At 39.8% G+C, this 21674-nt stretch overlaps 1 protein-coding gene across 3 annotated transcripts in view; it reads left to right on the forward strand.

Moving 5' to 3' along the window:
* The window catches only part of COL24A1 (collagen type XXIV alpha 1 chain), a 148346-nt gene that overhangs the window by 4575 nt on the left and 122097 nt on the right, over window positions 1-21674 (forward strand). For all 3 annotated transcript variants that reach the window (XM_040611032.1, XM_040611030.1, XM_040611031.1), the window contains exons 2-5: window positions 2256-2317; window positions 8917-10223; window positions 18197-18250; window positions 21606-21659. In XM_040611032.1, coding sequence (XP_040466966.1) covers window positions 2256-2317; window positions 8917-10223; window positions 18197-18250; window positions 21606-21659 — 1477 coding nt within the window. The remainder of the gene's footprint in view (window positions 1-2255; window positions 2318-8916; window positions 10224-18196; window positions 18251-21605; window positions 21660-21674) is intronic.

The raw sequence follows: 21674 nt of genomic DNA on the forward strand, positions 1-21674 counted from the left end.
ACAATATGCAAATACATATGTAGGTGCATAACCAATGGACCCAATTTTGTCCAAGATCCAGCCCACTTATTTGCTTTGAAAACTTTGAGCAGATATTTTGAAGAATGGATGCTCTTTAAGATATATCATTGCAAGAAAAACAGGTTTAGTCTAATTTTATAAAGCTTCTCTTCCCTGCCCCCATAATTTGAAATCCTGTTTAAATAAGTGTTTTGCCTGAAAATCAGTGTGGCAATTTGTGAATGATGTCCAGGCTGCTGGTCAGGTGAAAAGGAGAGCAGGCAGGTTTGCCAGCCGGAGAGTGGGTGGTGGTGGACAGTGCGCTTTTTAAGTTGTTGTTTGAACAAACACACCTGTAAGGAGTGGGAATTGGTTGGGTCTATAATGTTCTCTTTCTCCTCCCAGCATTTGCCAGGGATGATTTTTTTTTTTTTCCCCCCTCAAGGCGGGAACTGGGGAAGGCTCAGCCATTGGGTTTTGGTTGGCAAGTGTCTGTCAAGGGCTGGGCTTGGAGAGGGGACAGTTGAGAGCTACCTGCTGTCTGGGTCAGGCTGGGCTGGGGAGGGGGCCCACGAGAAGCAGTGGCACCAGCTGTGAAGCACCCCCTTCCCCTAAGGGGAGCATGGCTTGAAAACTGGGGTGAAGCCCCACAGTAAAACTGCCTAAGTGGAGGCAGGGTAAGTAATCAACCCATCCTCTGCTAGATCAGTGAATTTTGACTTTGTTCTTTTTGTTCTTTCTTTGTTTCACTGAGCAAATTGATAAAACCAGATTTTTGCTCTGTGATTTTCATACACTTGGATGTTTCTAGAATGTCTGAATTGCAAAACCTTGAATGGAACATTAAGATTTTTTCACTAAGTACTGCGCGCTCTCTGTGTACATACATATATGTAAATATTTAAATTGTAGTATGATTTCTTGTCACTGTAGCATTACTAATACTTGGTTTATGCATACATTATCCTATGAGCTGAAGGCAAACTGGCAGTGAACACTGAGTGTAAGGCACTTGTCTATCATGGCTGTTTGAACCATATGTTCCTGTATAAAGTGGTAGAGTTTTCTTCCTGCAGGTTTTGGGGTTTTTTTTGCTGTGCAAATCTGACTAATTAGCTGTCAAAGCTACATCACATGAAATGACAGGTGTTCAATTGCAACTGTGTTACTTTCAAGTACTGTTTATTCCAGATATTCAAGCACTCTCTGGCATGGTCCAGCAAACACTTTTAGTCAATGCAGCGTTTAATATTATGAAAAAACGAGGTTACATACATTAAGGAGCAAGAGGGTTGAGGTGAGGCTCAAGTGTGAGTGGAGTAGTTAGTATCAGAACTATGTTTCTGATATTTTAGAAATATTTCTTCTAAGAACCAATTAGATAGAGGTTACTATAATTGTTACATAGATCTGTTTCTGTGTCTGGATGTCTAATGCTAACAGAAAGTGTAGTTCTCATTTAACAGAAGATTCGGTCACTGATAAGAGTGTGATTAGATGCTAATATGAGAATTGAGTAAAAACTAGCAGTCTGTTTTTAACTATGGTAAAAATGTGTTCCTTGCCCAGTATCTAACACTTTTCACTTAAAGCAAATTTTGAGCACATAATCTGTGACAACCTTGTATATGTTCATCGTAACTGATGAGCCTATGGTACCTATCAGTATTGCATCCTTCTATGTGAGCATGAAGTTTCAAGTCAAAATGTGATGGAATGGGATTTTTTTTACTTTGTGAAAAGCATGTATTATAAAATTTTGTCATATTACAAAACAGGAACAAAAGTGTGACACAACATTTGCAGTTATGATAAAGTGTTGTGATTCAGTGACAAGACTGATAGCAAGTCAAAAGTATCTAATGATCTCTACAGGCATTAAATTGTCATTTATTTTATAGTTTCTTTACAGTAATTATTTTTTTTTCTTTCCAGGAAGAAATTGACTACATAGCAGCCTTCATATTTGAAGACTGCTGCAAGAAAATATAAACCAGATGCAGTTACTTTATTAATAAAAGCCAGTGTAAAATATATGTACTATATATGAGGGTGTACATAATCCTTGATCTTTGTGTAAAACGCCTTCTCAGCATCAGTGGAAAGTTGTACAATGTGATGGCTTTGATCCAAGACTTGCTGAAGTCAATGGTATTATGCCATTGACTTTCAATGTTGAATCAAGATTCTAATTCCTTGGAGTTCTGAAACTGTAGATGTTTTCTCATGTGTTCTTGTTTTTCTTTCCTTTTTAGGAAAACTCTCCTTTTTATTGCAGTATGTATAGCTGTGGGTGTTGCGCAAGTACCCAAACAAGGTGAGAAGAACACTTGTATAATCTGTTACTAGAGGAAAAGCATAAATGACTGTTGTTACTAGTGACCTTAGGTTCAGCTCCTTAATGGTGACTTAAAAGAAAATACCAGCTACAGCATAATGAGAGTAAAAGTTTAAAGCAACCGGTTTGGAAAAGATGACCTTTTGAAAATTACTCAGATTTTCTGTCTATGAAATTACTTACATATTTAAGCAAGCTTTCCATAAAAGAGAAGCCTTGTACAGTGAAAAGGCTTTGATTGTGTCACTGCAAGTGGGTGTCCTTGGGGGTGGCAAGCTATGACTGAGTTACCTTTGCACTTAGGGCTGTGCAAGCAAACCACTGTATATAATAAAGGCTTAGTCTAGGCTGGCACCATTAAAGCAAAAAATGAAATTGTGTATTCATTTGGGTTCGCATTCAGATGCAGATGTTAGTGAGGAAATAGGGTTGTCTTGTTTTTAGTTTCTTTTTTAATCTGCCAGCTGTTATAACTGCACCAGATGTGCAGCTTGCACTAAAGAGCACTGTGGGAATATTAGTGTCCCGAAGTGGTGGAGAAACATGCCATTTTAGTAATTTTTTTATCTGCCAGGAGAGTGGCAGCATCAGTTCTCTGCCACGTTCCTTCATTGTACAGGTGAAACAAGAAATAGGTCATCCTTGGTTGGTAAGTATGTTAACTGCAAATACTCAGCTGAATACAAACAGCTGGGTTGCGTGGTTAAGAGAAGACTCATTCCTGATAACATTTTGCTGGAGCCCTGTGGGATATCTCGTCAGCCTCCCACTGTTATTCTCACCAATGATGTTTTCCTTCTCATCATTCTGTGCGACTGGCAAAGCTTGGTTGGGTTTTGGTTTTGTTTTTTTTTTTTTCTTCCAGTTGCAGGTTGCTTTCCTCCCCCTCCCCCGCCCCCCCCTTTCTCTTTGTAGTTCTGCCTTCCATTAGTTGCTTGTTGTTTGCCTGGTAAAGGCTGGTTGGTTTTTCACATTCAGCTCAATGGGGGACATATGCTTTTGTGGTGGTGGGACTTCCCCGGATTTTTCTAACAGCTGAGCCAAGTTCTAACTGGAGGAGGAGCAGCACCCATAGATGTGTGTGGCCTGCCCTGCTCCAGGCCTGCGGGGGTGGAAAGGGAAGAGGCTGCTTCAGGGAGGCCGTTTGCACTTTTCCAGTGTAGCAGGAGCAGGTGAGGGATGCCAGAGGCAGGTGTGCAATGATGGTTCGAGTTGTCTTCACCTCTCCAGCCCACCCTCCTCCTTTGCAAGGAAATAAACAATTTCACCCGCTTCTCATGTGTCTCTGCCTGAGAATTGCTTTTCCAATGAAACCTCAGGCGAGGACTGTGAAGGCTGCAGGGCTGGGGGGTGGCAGCATTACGGGGCAGTGGGTACAGTCTGAGGCTTATTTGCCTCTTGGTCAAGAGTACGTCCATACACAGAGCTTAGCAGAAATGGGGTAAAGCCTCCAGTCTTGACATGCATATATTTGATTATTTTTTATTTTGTCACCAGCAGACAAAAGAGTTTTCCTACTCTTTTTTTTTTTCTTTTTTTTTTTAAAAATTACTCCACAGCATTTCTAGATAGCCATGTGAGAAACCTTACTGAACAGAAACTCCCCTCCACCCCCTGTGCACAGATGCCATACCTAACTGCGTTGTGGTTTAAGTGCTTGCTTGGGATCAAAACAGCACATTGAACCTTGGTGCAACTCCCTGCCAGTGGGTGAATCTGTTCCCTCATGCACTTTATTTGCACAATGTGTAAACGAAGTTGCAAAAAGTGATTTGGAGAACAGCAGATTGAGGAAACCTCAAAAAAAGAAGAGCAGCTCAAGTAAATCCTTCAATCTCAGTATATAACCTGCAGAGCTAGCACTATTCCATTTGCAGTGCTTAGTGTTTGTCAGGAACAGGGTTGTCTGCCCGTTAGGAATATGTTAATACTGAAGTTGTTATTAAAACTTTATTGGAAGTTGTATTTTGAAAAAAAAAAAAAAGTATTCTGCCAAATATGAAGATGCTAGCTAGAATAATTAAAATTATTTCTTTCCTGAGCTGATGGGACAGCCTGTGCATGCTTTGCCTGAGAAGCTATGCCTTGTTTGTTTTGGTAGGCCGCTATAAATTGTGTTCAGTGAAATACATGTCAAGATACAGCCTCAGCCTTTTAGGAGTAGTACTCTGAGTGTGGCTCAAGGACATACAGACTCGGTGTGTCTGGTTGGCTTTCTTATTCCAGTCACTTGGCCTGGTGTCTTTACAGCCAAGTATCTTAATTTACCCATCTACAGATGCAGCATCCCCTGGGAAATGAGCAACCTAATAAGCAATTACTCTGAGTTCTGGTGGAGCTGACTGATGAATGACACTTGTCTTTCCCTTACCCATACTGGTAAAGGGAAAATGAGCGATGTGTATACTAAGATTGCTGAAATGGGGAGAGCACCCCAAATATCCTGCCTTCAGAGCAGTCATGAGTATGGAGGAATGTGGAAAATGAACAGGAGAGACTGAACAGGAGTGTGGGATGGTCAAATAGCCAAATCTCCTCATCCTCCCTCAGTTCCTTTTTGGGGTTTCTTTGTGCCACAAGAGGGTCAGATTTTTTGCCGAAGCCCACGTTAGGTTTTCCCTCTCCTCATGATGCAGTGATGTTGTGAATTTTTCAAGTCCTCCTAGAAGGTGGAAGGAAAGTACTTGATACCAAAAACCCCAAACAACTTTTCCTTCAAGAAGAGGAGCTGTTACAATTTGGGGGACTAATGGGTTGACTGAACAGTAAGTGAAGACAGATGTTGTGCAGACATGGGTAAACAAAGAAAACTGACTACTGATAGGTAAAAAAAAATAGTGGTTGTCATGCTGGGAAGAAGAGTTGAGCGGGTTGCCTGTTCCCAAAACCCTGTGTACTGCCAAGAGCTTCTGAAAGCCTTCAAATAAAATAAAAATACATGTTGGACCAGAAATAAAACAACCGGCCAAAAATGTTTGGAACAGCCTTTTGGCTTGATGGTGGGTTAACAGGCGGCAAGTCAGCAAGGAATAATTAGTTGATAGTTAATCTTTTGCTGTCATTTTTTACACAGCATTTATTTGTGTTTAGCTTTCTCAGGACCTGTCATTGTTCACAGAAATCTGTTTGCAGGATGTGGAGAATGTATCTTACTTCTCATCATGCTCTCAGATGACTTTCCTTTTTTTAATAACTTCTAAACAGTGTGCTGTTTTCAAATCAGAACTGCCAAAATTTTGGCAATTTTGCTCGTAGTTTGAGATTTAGTAGCAATGCTTTTGAATGTAACTTTTAAATTTACTGTTTTAAGGCAATTTAAGCTTTTTGGTTTATACTTCAATTTATAATGCTTTTGACAGATCATGTGTAGTTATTTTTAGATACGAATATATAATTATAAATATTTTAAAATACCAGTACTTGCCTATTATTTCAGGTTAGGATGTGATATTTAGGCAGTGTTAGCTATGCTTTGTGCAGTCAGCTGGTCCAGTCAGGCCACAGAAGATGCTGGAGCAGTATCTCCAGCCTTGGGGTATTATTAGCTTCTGTAACACCTCTGCATTGCCCAGAGCCCAGGATCTGTGTTTCTTCCTAGCTTTCACAAGAGCAATACAAGCAGAGCTTTCTTCTCCCTAACTACATGCAGACCATGCAGGACCGGGGTCCTGGGAAAGTGTAGTAGTTCATTAGCAAATGCATTGTGCTTCGAAGCTCTACTATAACCTGACCTCTGTTATCAGTTTGATGGATATAAATACAGCCATAGTAAATTAATTGCTCTGAGGCAAAACATCTTGAGAAATTGGCGTACACATGACTTTCTGCAAAGATATGCTTTCTCCATACCTCTGTCTGTGCTGGCTACCTGCCAGGATAATCTTGGCAGGTCCATGAATCTCAAACATGACTAGAAACACTACAAGGTGTGTAATTAATTTTCAAGATGTACAGTGCATTCAGGTTGATGCTTTTGGTTCCAATTTATAAACCACTCTCAAGGAAATCTCAGGCTCTTTTCATAACTTACCACTGAAACTAAGCCAACATCTGTCTATTCTTAAAGTTTGCTATGAATACGTTCAGTAAACAGAGAAAGGGAAGACTGGGAAAGGAAACCTGTTTTCCACTAAGAGTGAACATCCATTTGTTTCAGTTGCTCTTTTCTCTTAATATAGCAGAGAATTCTTAACTTTTCCTGGTTACTCCAAAATTTTTTAGGCCATTTAATAGCTTTATTTACTTAACGTAAGCACAACGTGCATAGTAAAAGTACCCTCAGCTAAATGCTATGGGAAGTGCCAGTCTCTTCCCAGTCAGGCTTATTAGATCAGTGTAACTGTTAGATATTACTAGTAATTTTTAATATAGGCAGTTCACTGAAGTTTAAGTTTAGCTAGTTGTTCCAGTTAGGGCGGGGGGAAAGATGATATCTTCTGTGCAATGCTATTTATGAAGACTACGATGTTCTGTTTCCCCTTGCATAGAAAATCAGAAAACTTATGTTAGAGGGATCTTGAACTCATCTGGGCCTACCTCCTGCTGAGATCAAGGTCAATGTTGAAGTTAGTTCAGGTTGCTGGGTCCTGTCCAGTTGGGCTTTGACAGTTTCCAAGAATGGAGCTTATGCAATGTCGTTGCCCCCCGGTCCAGCACTTAAGTACTTCTGTGGTGAGAATGCTTTTTCTTTGTACAGAGCTGCAATTTCTTGTGTTGCAGCTCGTGTCTGTTACTTCTCAGCTTTTCTCTGTTTTCCCTATAACCCCAATTTAAATAATGGCCAACTGTAATTAGTTTTCCCAAAACTTTCCCATTTCCAGGCCAAACATGTATCTCCTTCAGCCTTTTCTCATGTCGTGTGTTTTACCCCCCAACTTTCTTGTTGTGTATTTCCATGACTGTGTGTTACCTCAGTCTCTGCAGTGTTTCTGTAGCACCTTTCACAAACACTCAGACAAGAAATTTTGCCAATTAATGTCATAAGTCCTGTCTTATTTTGTGACACTACAGGAAAACTGCTGGGGACGTGTGGTTTAGCTCCTAGTAAAGCCTTGTAGTGTTTCTGTTTCAGCTGTATCGTAAGGTATCTAACAGTGTCTTTATATTCTTCCTGAAGGAAGAAGGTGTTTATGCCCACCAACCTACATGCCTGAATCTGATTTAGGCAATACCAAATTAATCTGGTCATCTTTGACCTTTAGGAGGAACATGGCTTTAATTTCTTACCCCAGGTCAGATATGATGCCAGTTTTTCAGGAGGCTAGGTAATTTTATTTCTACCCATTACTTGAACCTAGCCATTTAGCTAGGTGAAAGATGGAGATACTGTAAGGTCCAGGCTAAGGAAAGGGTTAAAGCACAAAGCTCACATATAAGACATTAGAGAATCCACCAGTAAAAACACCACTGCCCATTCCACTCTGTAGCAAGGTCCTACAGAGTCCTGTGAAGTCCTATCCGGACTTCTGTATGCCAAAGCCAAATCTGTAGGACATAAATTGGTAGGACAGCTGGTTTCTCTGTCGTCTTAATGTCCACTGCTGTCTCCGGCTCTGGAGTGCACTTTCACTATCTTGTCTGGGTAGCTGCAGCCTTGTGTTCTCTGCAAGGACAGATGAGCCAGAAGATGGGAGCACTGCCCTTTGGGTCTTGACATTTGTCCTCTTTCCTTGCTCCTCACCACTTCTGTGGAGTTCACTTCATCCTTGGCCCTTACAAGTAAATTATGTGGAGGGAAAGGAGGCAGTGGCATGCTCTGTTGCATCTCCCCTTGGAAAGATCTTTTGTTTTCTTTTAGTCTGACTAACTTTGGCACAGATACATGCAATCAAGGGTGATCGCCCTGGGAAAACGATTCCCTCTGAAGCCAGCTCTGCAATGGTACAGGGCCACGCCTGCTGGGAGGAGAGCAACATTTCTTCCCAGGTACCAGTTGAATTGCCTCTGCAGCAGGTAGTGGTAGCTCCCCAGCCTCAGCAAAGCTTAACTTTGTATTTTGCTTTGAGCCAGTGACTATCTTTTGGTGCTCTGCTGAGGTGTTACTGTGTTATAAATAGTATATATATAAATATAAACTTGTCCATTCTTAAAAACAAAGCAACCTTCCTCTCAAATGTTTTCATTTAACTTCCCAGATAAAGAGGAAAAGCACGGTTTTATTGCAGAAGGTTTTTACATGAGAAAAAATAATTAAAATATTATCCACTCAGTAGGCAGTATTAGCCAAATAAATAAGGAACTAACAAAGTGTGTTCATTGACTATTGTGAAAAGGTTGAAGACAGAAGATGGGGATTTTTCTGTTTCATAAATGAATTAATATACAATGGGCATTATGTAGGCCTTTCTGTGTGTTTTTCTTTTTTTTTTTAAGATGGAAATTTTTTCTGGCTTTGTTTGCTTGATTTATGTGAAAGATGGTGTGCCTTACACTAGGGATTTGTTGACCTTGCTGTGTGCAGCATATATGCTCTGGGAAGTACAGGATTGTTAAGATGATGTGTGTACATTAGTTTATATGGGTCTGAATTTATAAGCTTGTAAATGAAATCAACAGTATGCCTTTATTTCTTTTTACAGCAATAGATGTTCTTCATCAACTAGGCCTTGTGAAAGATGTTCAACAGCCCTCAGAGACAACGGTGCCCTCAACATCATCTCTGTTACCTCAGGGTGTTCGTCTAACCATATCAGGAGTTGTACTAACTAGTGATGCATATATTGAGTCCCCCGTCATTCAAGTCATACCATCAAATCTAGGGCATCAGTTCACCATATTGGTTGGGTTGTACTCTTACAGAGTGAATAATGCTTTCCTTTTCAGTATTAGGAACAAAAGTAGACTGCAGTTTGGTGTCCAGCTGCTACCAAGAAAGGTAGTGGTGTACACTGGAGGGAAGCAGTCTGTATACTTTGATTATAGTGTTCATAATGAACAATGGCATTTGTTTGCCATTGACATTAGAGACAAGACTGTCTCGATACTTGTGGAGTGTGGAAAGAAGTACTATAGCAGGGAAGTAATTTCTGCAGCGGAGACATTTGATTTGGATGGTTTATTTACCCTGGGAAGGATGAACTCTCACTCTGTCGGCTTTGAAGGAGTTATATGTCAGCTAGATATTATTCCCTCTGCGGAAGCCTCTGCAAACTACTGTAAATATGTGAAACAGCAGTGTCGCCAGGCTGAAACGTATCGATCTGTGCTAGGAGCTCCACATGTGTCAGATGAGTTGGATATTTTTTCGAAGATGATGATTGATGAGAAAAACCAGTCAGAAGATATATCGGCTTATAGAAGTAAAGAAGCATCAAACATTCCCGTTACCAGTGTTTCTCAGATTCATTTTCTACCAGAATACTTTGAGTCAAGAAACATCTCTGCATCAGAGTTTGCAGAAGCCAAACCTCCGTTGCTGGAAGCTTGGCCTGAAATGGAACTCCAGGAAAACATCAATCTGCCTTTTCGTCAGCAAGAGACAAGCAAAAAAAGAAACATCACTAAATCCCCCACAGGATCGTATCCAAATACTTTAGATAATACCCCAGAAGATGCAGACAGGCAAAGTGAGCTTTCTCTGATCTCCCCTGTAAAACAGAGTAAAACTAAAAGCAAGGGAATGGACAAAGCAAAACAGCATTTAGGTGAACCAAGCAAAATGCAGCAATTCTTCAACACAACCCTGTACCGTTTGCCTGCTGACCTCTCTCTGGATAATCAGCTCAGTCCGGGGCAGGAAGGGGCATTTCATGATGCTGATGAGACTTATCACAAGGAAAACAGTTATGAAATTGGTATTGATAATTATGCTTATGACTATGAAGATCTTGACAAAATACTTGAAATGGAAAGTGTCAGAGGTCCAAAGGGGGAAACTGGACCTCCTGTAAGTTATCTTTACTACTCTTTTTACTATAATACAGCAACATATATTTAACAGAGGCTTTGAAACAAACCTCGCAAAGCATGCCAAAGCTGTGACTGCAACTTCTCCTGGCTGTACTGTACAAATGTTTGTCTGCTTTAAGTATGTCTCTTTCCCGCATGTAATTTTGGTGTAAATGTTGTATATTTTTGTTTACTGGAAGAATACAGACATTCACATTCTGGTGAGGTGGTAGGCAACCCAGACTTTTTTAAAATTTGAAATGCAGACAGATGTTTGTAACTGCTAATTATGGAGACTGTTCACTTAATAAAATTACAGGATACATTCATACAGTACACATGTAGACACCGATTCATGAAAAGAACAACCGGGCTGTTTGGGAGACTGACATAGTTTTCTCAGTTGAGCAATGCTCAGAATTCATAGCTGTAGAAAGAGTCCAACTGCAGAATCTAGACTGATAAAACGACTCGTAACCCAAGGTTATGGGGTCATGCAAACCTGTATGTAAAATTAATTTTAGAACAGTCTTACAAGATTTTGTGATGTTTTTTCAGTTTACAGGGTAAGTAATCCCTGAAACAATTACAAATACACAGTAGAGCTTTTAATAGAAACCTGTTTGTCCTTTGTTATTGTGTGCACAAGGCTCATAAATGTTTTAATACATTACAATGGAATCAATATGTATAAAGCTACAGACAAAAAGAAAAGCAGTTCCTGCTTAGCCTGGGAAATACGATAGTTAGTGCTTGTTTGAGTTTTTGGTTAAGATGTTTAAATTAGCGTGGAGTAGATAATTCCACTTGCTCTTCTTTATTTTTGTGCGTGTGCATTTGTGTGGTTATTACTGGAAAGCAATTTGATATGTTAAGCAGTTCCTAATATATATTTGAATGTGCCCATAAATTTATTGCGTGTGTTCTTTCAGCACTGAAATTTCTTTTTTCTTAAGGTAGTCAGCAACTGAAAACCTATTTAGAAGTTCAATTTTTACTCTAAAAAGGATCCAGAAGATGTAAAGGGATTGTTACAGAATTGAAATATGTGTTAACAATTCACACACAATTAATTCACATTAGTCCAGGGGTGCTCTTGCTTAATGTTTTTTTCAATGTGAAGTCAGACTTTTTTTTTCTCTTTATGTCCCTTATGATAGTTTTTACGGGGATTTATCCCTAAGTATGTACTGCCATCAACATGAGGTTAATTTCCATTTTTGGAGCTTAGGATGTTTAGTAACTGCTAATGGAAGCTTTTCATTTTAGCACATAGCTTGTACGTTGTGATTTCAGTCAGTTACAGCCAAGAAAGTTAAATCTATTCTTTTTTACGTGGCCACAGAAATGGCTGCTGGTAATGGTGTTTCTTGTTTGCATTACCAAGAAATGGCAAGCAAATACTTGGGTGGTTTGATTTTTCTGGACACAGACACTATACATACAGTGTCAAAGATGACAGCTGATTTTGAGAGTTCAAAGATGTCTATGTTACCATTTTCTATGCCTGTTTTACAGACTGGGGAAGTAGAAGTTTGTCTCATCTAAGGCGGCAGTTAGAGCAGACCTTGCATTTGGTGTAGTCTGGCAATGAACATGGTGCATTTGGGCTGAAAAGTTTTTCTCAGTCAGGATTTAAATTACATGCCCAAGGTCTTAGAGATCTGTGGCAGAGCTAGGAGGTTAATCTAGACCTTTGTGGGCACTAGTTTGGCTTGAAGTGGCCAGCAGCACCCACTGAAACAGGCAAAGCTGAAGCATTGTGCTGCTGGAGGTGTTGATGCGAAAGGGAGTAGAGCCTCTGCATGGTCTTGTGCACATAAGATTTTGTAAAGAATTGTGCTGTATGGAGGTTATGTGGCACAGTACCAGCCACTGCTGTTGGCCGCAGACCTGAAGAGGTGATTTTGGTTTGCTTTCTCAGTCTATTACACTCATGTAGAGAAGACCAGAGCTAATCCAGTTTTAATAGGTGTGGCGCTAACACTTCAATACATAAGTACCCACAGTCTTACCAATGGGGAGCCTGAAAAAGCGACACTGAGGAAACTTGAAAATGTCTCTCGCAGCAGAAAATCCTGAAGAGGCATGAAAACCACCACTCCCCACCCCCCCGTTTTTTTCCTTCTTCTTTTGTTATGTTGTGGTTGATTTGAATCTTCTTTGAAGATTTCAACTCAGAAATAATGTTCATTCTGTTGGAGTTGACAGACAAGAACTAGCTTTTATGGTTCTTGAGCTCCTCAGTTTTGTTGTAGCTTTTAATCATCTACCACCACTGATTTCTTGCCTCGTACAATTAGGCCCCTTGTATTCCATGAATCCCACAGCTGTGGAATTCACCCACCACTGCAAAGCAGGGCTCCAGAATTCAGGCTTTCATTTATGGATACCATATGAAAAAAGGCACCTATTTCTTCAAAACTATTAAGACCCTGATTGAAATTCTAGAAGTTGCAATGACCAAAATCCCCTACAAAAACGCAAAGTGAATTTAAAGTGGAACAGTGTGTAGACCACTAGTTTATAGGGAAAGCTGCTCTGTTCATCTGATGAGCCACTCCTTTTTGTGTTGCAGAGGGCGTTGGCAGTGTATAAAGATTAAAAAAATAAACCTGGCGTGTATTTTTAGCTGTTTAACTTTCAAACAGATATTCTTCATTGCATAGCCCTAAAGCAGTTTGCAGTAACGTGATTCATAGTCCCACACTAGTAGAAGGAGTGGTTGATGTGAGCTCAAGAGTTGATTTAGGTGACTTGCTGGTAGGTAATTGCACAGGATTTGGCTTCCCCTGAGAAATGAGCTAGGAATTAGTTTCCTCTATTGGAAAAGCTTTCTGGATTATGAAGATGCTTAGCCAGGAGGAGAAATAGTAGAAGGCCAAAAGGTGGTGTTCCTTAGGCTATCTAGTTGGAAAGGAGAAGCATCTGGAGATATTTCCAGGAGTAACTGGAAGTGCAAGCCCTGCTTTAGGCAGAATTGAGTCCGGGATGAAGTGCTCTTATTCCAGCCAAGAGGTGTGAGAACGAGAACCCAGAGAGAGGGAAGTTCAGAGATCCTTAATGTGGTGCTAAATAAACAGCAGTAAGGGTAGCGTCAGCTACCCTTTCACTCTTAGCTACCTTTTCACACTTTAGCTTGGTTTAGCTTATTTCTGGTGAACAAAATTGCTCGCAGAGGCTCATGCGTTTTAGCTCTGCAGGTAACCCTCAGGCTGAGAAACCTCAGCATCTGCTGATTCAGATAAACTTAAGATTCTTGCTATTTTATTTCTGGTAGCAAGAAGATAATGTTAGTCTTAAACATGTCATTTAATTCACCTGAAACTGATGCAGTTTCCCTGTCTTCTGCACAACAATATTGAAAAGCTTTAATTCATAACCTAAAGCCATATATATATATTCCTCTGATGTTGATAATATTGCTTTGGGTGTTGTAGGAATTCTTGACAGAGAAAGGGAAAGACTTCCACAGCTGTAAAGAAAAGAGGTTAATCATGCACAGGTGACTTCCTGCTCTAGGGCATGTGGAAAGAGAAGCGTGTAGGTTTTTTATCATTTCCAGTGAAATGCAAATGAAGCAAGAAGAAAAAATAGGTGGACATTGATATTTGGTAGGATCCTTGTTGCTCAATAATTAAATCAGTATCTGTATGAAGTAATATGCTTTAAAAAGGTAGACAAAGCATGCCAGGAGTAGGTAGAAGAATCCGGAGTGACAGAATCAGAATTCCAGATGGTGTAAAACTGATGGGATGAAAGTTTAGTACTACAGGAATTAAAAGCACAAGTAGAAGATGGGGAAGTGATTGGTTAGGCATTCAGATGAGGATGATAGTGGTGTTACAGTGCACTAGAGAATAAATGCATCTTTACCAATGTGATGCTTGATATGTTACCAAGAGTGATGAGTGCCAGGCTATATTTCTACTGGTTTGGGTGTGCTGAGGCTGTAGTTTGGAAAAGTGTCCTCAGGTTTGGATGAAGAGCTTTAAAAAGGATGTAGACAGACTGGAAGGATTGCAGCAGGTTGCAGTAACAGTAGAAAATACGATTCCGAGCAAAGATTAAAACAAAAGTGTGTTTAGTAATGAAAGTAAGGGACAAATGTTATAGTTCTGTGAAGGGTGAGTTAATAAAGATATTTCTGCCAGTTCACAGAGAGTATGGCAAGACAGAGTAGAAATTTTTAGGTGGGCTGTAAGGAAAACATATCTCATCAGAGCTGCACAATAGAACAAGTGATATTGGCAAAGTTAGAAGTGGAATTTCCTTTCGTGGAGAGATTTTTAGAAGAGGTTTGGAGCCTGATGTTTCTGTTTACTTCCCTGCTGTATTTCAGGTATTTTGTTGATGATGTGCAGGAAGGTTCATGGGTGTTCTGTTTTGCTGAAGGACTGCCTTCCTTAGGTATTTGATCGATCAGACATTAAACTCATAAATACATGTTTAATTAATTGAGGTGAGCTGAGATGGAGTGGTTGTGGTGTAGTCAAATTTCTTTTAAAGAGAAACTTCATAGGTGTTTGCAAGAGAAACTTCAGTGAATATAATTTAGGTATTGAATGGCAACTGGATCAGCATGTGCCTGTGCAGTTTTAACTATTTAATGCAGAATTTACTGCCATGCATCTGAAATCTTAGGGCCTTGTTACATGTAAATGAAATGCTTCCTATTACCCCTGGCGTAGGGCAAGTTTAAAACACATGCATCCATAGAAGGGCTTCAGTATCCTAGAAAATGTCTGTGAAAGTTCACCATTAATTACATTCCTCCCAATGAATATTTGAAAGATAGTGAAAATTTCTGGAAGAGTAGCATCTACTATTATTGTTTCAGGATTAAGCCATGATTACCTGGAACTTGAGTTTCTCCCCTCAACAGCTAAATGAGATTTTTACAATTCCTAAGGACAGTAAATTGTAGTACCTTTCTTAAGGTATATATGATCTGTTTTGAGCAAACTGGTCTTACTAAATAAATGAATTTTAAAATCGTGTCAGTAATACTTAGTCACTATTTTTTTGTTGGAGGTTAAAATGTCAAATGCAAAAAACCACATTAACACTTTTAATTGCTTCAGATTTGTTTAATTACTGTTTCCAGCAGTTGGAGGAAAAGCTACTCAAACAAATGACTGATTCCTTGGTTTAAGAGAGATTGGCTCACTCTCTCAGATGTTGACTTCTGTGACTTACATGGATGCCTTAAGAGGCATAAATAGCTTCCTAGCTAGTCTAAAATCGTTCATGCTGACTTGAAGTTGCTTTCACAGGTTGAAGTAGTACATGGGGTGGAAAAACTTATTACAACTAGTTGGAAAAGCATTTCCAGGAAGACATACCTGTGCTCTACTAAGTCTGCTGTCAGCAGAGATGTTGCTTGAGTTGCAGGGAGGAGTCTCAGCTGGAGGTTAAGGAGTAATATACTCTGGTTAAGTAGAGTCCTTGTTAATACATTAATCAAACACCTGGATTGCTTATTACTGTCAGCCAGAGACTTCATCTACAATGATTGGCTTTGTTTTAGAAAGCCATGAGAAAACATTATTAATCTCTGGCTGCATAGTTCAAAATATATTTTACTGCTTCTTTTAGGGATTGCTGAGGGCTTGGTTGGGATTAAATTTTCTTCTTTTCCTGTGTTTTTTTTTTTAGATTGAGAGATAATTAGTTATGAATTAGTGTAGTCACAGTGGGGGGGGGGGGGGGGTATGGGGGTTTTTGTGGGTTTTTTTTTTTCAGTTGGTTGGTGGTTTGTTTGGTTAGTGTTTTATTTCCAAAGGAAGCAGGTAATATTTAAAAAAAAATAAGAAGTCACATAGGGAAAAGATGTTCTCCCTGCTCTTGTGCAATAAATCAGCAGCAAAGATCAGGGATCTTAATAAATACTCATTAGGATTTCTATGAGGAAAATGGCGGGGTTTGGCTATTGATGTATTTTTAAGGAAATGTAGAAAGCATATGAAACAGGGTTATAGAGGAATTTTACTACAAATTGCAAAAGAATGTACGTTATTTGCAACTATTTTACTTAATAAAAAATACAGTGTTTCCCTTTGTAGTCCCAGGATAATTTTTTAACAAAAGTGCATCTCTTAATTTACAATTTGAGAGGACATAGAAAGCATACTGCTTCAGCAGTGGCAGGGTCGAATCTCTCTGTGCTGTTTCAGGTATGTTTATGGACCTGGACAAGAATGCCAGGTTAAGAGCTTTCTGTGTGTCTGCTACATTTTTTTTTGTTTGTTTTGTTGTTGTTATTAAACACAGAGTCTTACTATTTCAGAAAAATATGAGGATACTAGTAAGCATTTATGCAATCAGGGTGAATAGCAAACCTCCTATGCTAAAAGTACAATATGTTTGACCTAAAGACCATGACCATTACACAGGTTTGCCTTCTACATTACACAGAGGGAAGTGCACGGTATAGGTTTCAGCATGACTTAATGTAGTATGTATGGACGTACAAATATTCCCAACTATAAACAGGCAGTTGCACTACAGTTAGACTCCTAAGATTTTCATGATTAATTGGAGAGGACAGTATTTCTTTACCTTCCTCAGAACAACAGTGCTTTTCCCAGAATTGTCCAAGGCGATCTGTATTTTGGCCAAATGGATGTAATTGGTTTTACAGTGCCTAAAGTCTGTAACCAGTACTGTCTTTTATGCCAGTGACATCTTTCTAAGGAAAAAGAAATATCACTTCCACAAAACTTTAGGTTTTTAAAAATACAATTTTTGTCTTATTAAAGTGATTCATTGGTTACTAATAAAATCCCAAAGGCTATTTATCTCTTTTCCCCTTCTTTCTCTATTATTTTTTTTTCTTTTTCCCTTTTTCAATTTTCACAAAGCCTGTGGGGTTTGCAATTTCAGTCACCATAGTTGCCCCTCTGTGCTAGCTTTCAGCAGAGTGGTTTGGTGATGGGCAGTATGATGCTCAGTGTTTTGCCTAATTCCTCAGCTGAGAGGCTGTAGTATGTAAAGAACATAGGTGTGCAAGGAAGCCTGGATGAAAGAGCAAGTTGAATCCCTTCTGTCACCTACTGAGTTCCTTCATGAGGTCTGACTTTTGATGCCCATCTTCCCGTTGCAGTGGGAGTACTTGGTTCCTGTTAAAGCTGGTGTTTGGATGGAAGCTGAACTGACCCTTAAGCATAGCCTATGCCTCCTTAGAATTTAATATAAATTAGTGCAGGTTTTAGTCTAGAGCTCTTATTTTTATTTGAGTACAATGAAGTAGATCCTGGGGCTTTGAATGTGAGCAGCAATCACATACAGAAAAGAAAAGGTTTCTGTGGTCAAAACAAGCTATACAGAGGATGGTACACTGTCATTCTTATAGTGTCTAAAAAATTTAGTTGCAAAAGCTACATCTGCTTATATACTAGCATTTAAAAAACCCCATAATTTTCTTTAAAGCGAATGATATTCATTATATACAAGGGCAAACATGCTACCAGTTATTCTTATCAGAAGCTTTCAATAGGAAGCTGAACAATCAGTTATCCACGTTTATTTTCTTCTATTTCGTGTCTGTCTTCTGTGAGGTGGTATCTCATTTTTCTTCATACTCTCTCCTGACTTTTCAAAAGTGTTTGGCATGCCAGCATGCTTATTAAAAGGGCTTAATTAGTCTCTATTCTTTGTTTTGAAATACACTGCACTTGCTTGTTTCTAATCCTTGAACTGATCTCTTCTTCCTTTAGTACAAATACAGCTAAGAAAAGGTTGCTACCTAGATTGTTAGCTCCAATTCCTCTGACATAAGATACTTTCTAAGCAGAAATCTGATTTGGAGCCAGATTAAAAACACACGTGCTTGTAGTTTGGGATTTGGTTTTCAAATTAAGGTCTGCACAAGCAGAAAGTCACCAGTTAGAAGAACTGGTCAGATTCAGACTTGTGATACTGTCCTTGTATTGGGTTTTAGCCTCAATTGTTTTGATTTTCTATCACCAGGGTCCTCCGGGTCCTCCAGGTTTACCTGGTCCGTCAGGAAAGAGAGGTCCTCGGGTAAGTAAAACAGCTATGTTCTTCTGTAGCTCTAGGCAGGTCACCAATAATCAAATTGGACCTTGCATCATTTTGTTTTTCTCGACTTTATTCATATGCTTGGTGATAATGAAAGTGTATGATTCTTAACATTTGATGGACAGGTTAAAGTCAGGCAAAGCAAACAGGTTTTCTGCCATGAGCCTCCAGCATAGCTAATTCTGTGTATGTGTGCATACACAGAGCATTGTTACATTTGTGCCTAGCTGTTGCTGCTCGCAATATTAACTTTTAGTTTTTCTGTGCTGCTCCCATCTGCTGCAATCTAAGGTCATGTTCATTTGTTTTTGGAATGAGAGGGAGTGAGCAATGCATGCCACAACCACAGAGGAGCAGGCAGTGGAGACAAAAAAAACCACTGCAAGACGGGGGGGGGGGGGGGGTGTGTTGAAGAAAACACTTCCAAAAATCTGTTTTAGTCTCTTGTGTTACAGCAGCTTGATAGAAGGGGTGATAGGTATCTGGATAATTTGCCCAAAAAATGAGCTACAGTAGCAAACACTGATTTATTTTGCGGGACTGGGTGCACCACAGCATGAGCAGGGACAGCAGGCTTGTCCTGTGTCAGGGGACAGAGCACAGGCTTTGCTGCAGTGAGCTGAAACCTGTGCCCCAGGTGCCAAGAGGGTGGGAGAAGCCTGTGGTGCTGCAAGGACTGGTTGATGGGGCAGACGAGGGTAAATCTGTGTTTGTACGGTTGTGTACAAAAAAAACCAAAATGCCTGAGGAGTCCCTGAGGTCGTGGTTGATTTGGGCGGTTTTAGGGGAAGGGCAGCTGGAGGGGACAGGTAAGGGTTTGCTGTGTAGATGAGTTCAGGCCATGGTACTTGGGGGCGGTAAGTGGTTATGGCTGGAGTGCACTCATTTAGGCAAACTGCAAGTGGGAGATAAGGGAGTAGTTTATATGAGGGCTCAACAGATGTGTGGGAGGAGTTTTGACTCAGCCTTTTGAGGAACGTTTAAACAAGCTGCTTCAATAGTATGTTGAACATCCTGTGCTTTCAAGGCTCGGTCTGACTGGGTAGGAAAGTGCACTGGTCAAAGGGGCTGAACACCAAACTGATGCTTTAGAGCAGTTGGATGCAAGGCACTGGATGAGACACATTTAAAAGTATAAAATGAAAAGCATTCCTTCAAATCCATATCTTCCTGACTTCTTGGATACTTTTTTCAAATTATCCTTCTATGTAAGAGCTGACAATTTTTACAGCTGAGCTTTCCGTGTTGCTTAGTGCCTCTTGAGGATATGTGTGGCATCAAGTAGATCCTCACAATTGACAAGTTGGCTTTAGTTGAGAGGAGGCTGACCATGTGTTTAAAGCCGTGCCTGCTAGTGGTAACTTTCTTGCTCAGTTGTTGTTTGCTTGGGGTTGTTTGTTTGGTGGTGGGGTGGGGGGGGTTTGTTGGTTTTTTTGTTTGGTTGGGGTTTTTTTTGGCAGGTATAGAGTACTTAAGAGCACAGTGCTCTACCATGTGAGTTTTCTAGATTAATTATCAAGTAGGACATGCTTTCCAATGTGAAGAGACAGCTTACAGTGGGATGCCTGGAAAAGTGTGGAAATTGCAGAGATGAATACTTGCCAGTGGTTCTGAGTTTAAAATATGTATTTATATGGACCAGGAAGGTCTATAAAACTATTTGATCAAATACATGTTTTTTTAATATCAGTGCTCTTTGGTTTGTGCAACGCTGATAAATTTGAGCTAGTGAAGATGTATGATAAGAGTTTGTTAAGCCAAAAACCTTGTTTATGCAAAATTCGTGTCCATATCTGCTAGTCTGCTCTGTGACTTCTGTATTCCTTCATACAAACTGCCATTCGTGATCTTGAAATGTGACTCGAAGTGTCAAAGGGAAGCAGCAGAGTGCAGAGCCACATTTGCCTGGGCTGCCTTCATGGTCTATTGGGTGTGTGTCTAAACCTGATCCTGACAGATTCATGTAGGTTGGACATTTTGGGTATGGTATCAATGCCTGATAAATGGTTAGAGATTTCCATTAAAAACTGATTCTGATCTCTGTAATTCTATGGTAGAGAAGTCCACATCTGACAGTTAGGTTTTCTAAGTGTCTTGGCTTGTTCTGAGTTTCTCAATAATTAAACTTTCAGCCATTTCAGTCAGTGATGAGATGAAATTCCCCTGATGCGTCTCATTTCACAAGGATACTTATGCACCTCTGCGTTGCAATACTATGCCCCAAGATGATAATGTTGCAGGCAGCAAAAGCTAAGAGCCACTTCAGCACTGCAGCTATGTTGGCACTTTCTATTTGTTTCCTTTCTCCTAAACCCCTAAGAGCGCCTCCAAATTTGCCAGTGTGCAAATTAATCTCTCAAACAGCGCATGGGATTAGCATTTCTGTGGTGTTATGTCAACATTGTCATTAGTGAGAGGGAGCACTTGATTGATACAGCTTTCAGTGTTACTGCAAGGTAAAACTGGTAAATTCAGTCTCATGCAAGGGAAAGACAAACACGGAGTTTATCTGTTGTTAGACCACTGAATATATGAGAAAGTTGAAAAGGATTCTTATTATTTTTGGCATTTGGATTAATTGTTTGGGTGGAATTTTTGCTTTAGTGAATTCAACAAAAGCTTTGTTGCCCATTTACCGGGGATAGGTTTTTACCAGTTCAGTCCTTCAGTGTTTGGAAGATGAACAGCTGCTGACAGCCATTGCAACAAGTATTTTCCCTAATTTGCAGTTTGTCAAGGAGTGAGGATGGCAGAATGTACTTCAGGAACAGACACTTATCCTGGAAGGTGTAGATAGCCCTGATAGCCTATTCTGTTCCTGGAATGGCTTAAGTCCAACCCTTACAGAAACAAGCCCATTTTCCACACTAGCTGTAGGAGAATCAGGTTGGTGAAGGGTTTTTGTCTGTGATTTGTTTAGAGAAGGTGGAATATGTTGCTTTGATTTATCTTTCAAGTCAGTGAGAACTGATCCACTTCCTTCTCTTTGCAGTGTATAGCTGGGTACCTCAGAATGCGATTTTTCTGGTTTTATCCCATGTCTCCAAGTTTTGTAGCTGGAGAGCAACATTGCAGTGACTGTGTACCAAATACCTGTCAAGAATTACTTGGGAAGACAATAGAAACTGAGATTTTTAAAAGAAAGAGAAGTATTCAGCTTCACTTTTAATTTTTTAGGAAGATGTGCATGATTTATTGCTTGAAAATCCTTTGAAAATCCTGACCCATGCTTCTAAAAGCAATGATGAGGCAGTAAAATGATTCTTTGCAAACTGTTCACACTTGCTCAGTAGACTACTGAATAATTCCACTCTTTTTTTTTTTTTTTTTTTAATAGGGTATTCCAGGACCACATGGTAATCCAGGTTTGCCAGGATTGCCAGGTTCAAAGGTGAGTTACTTTATC

Source organism: Falco naumanni, chromosome 11 (assembly GCF_017639655.2).
Source record: "Falco naumanni isolate bFalNau1 chromosome 11, bFalNau1.pat, whole genome shotgun sequence".
Lineage (NCBI taxonomy): Eukaryota > Metazoa > Chordata > Aves > Falconiformes > Falconidae > Falco > Falco naumanni.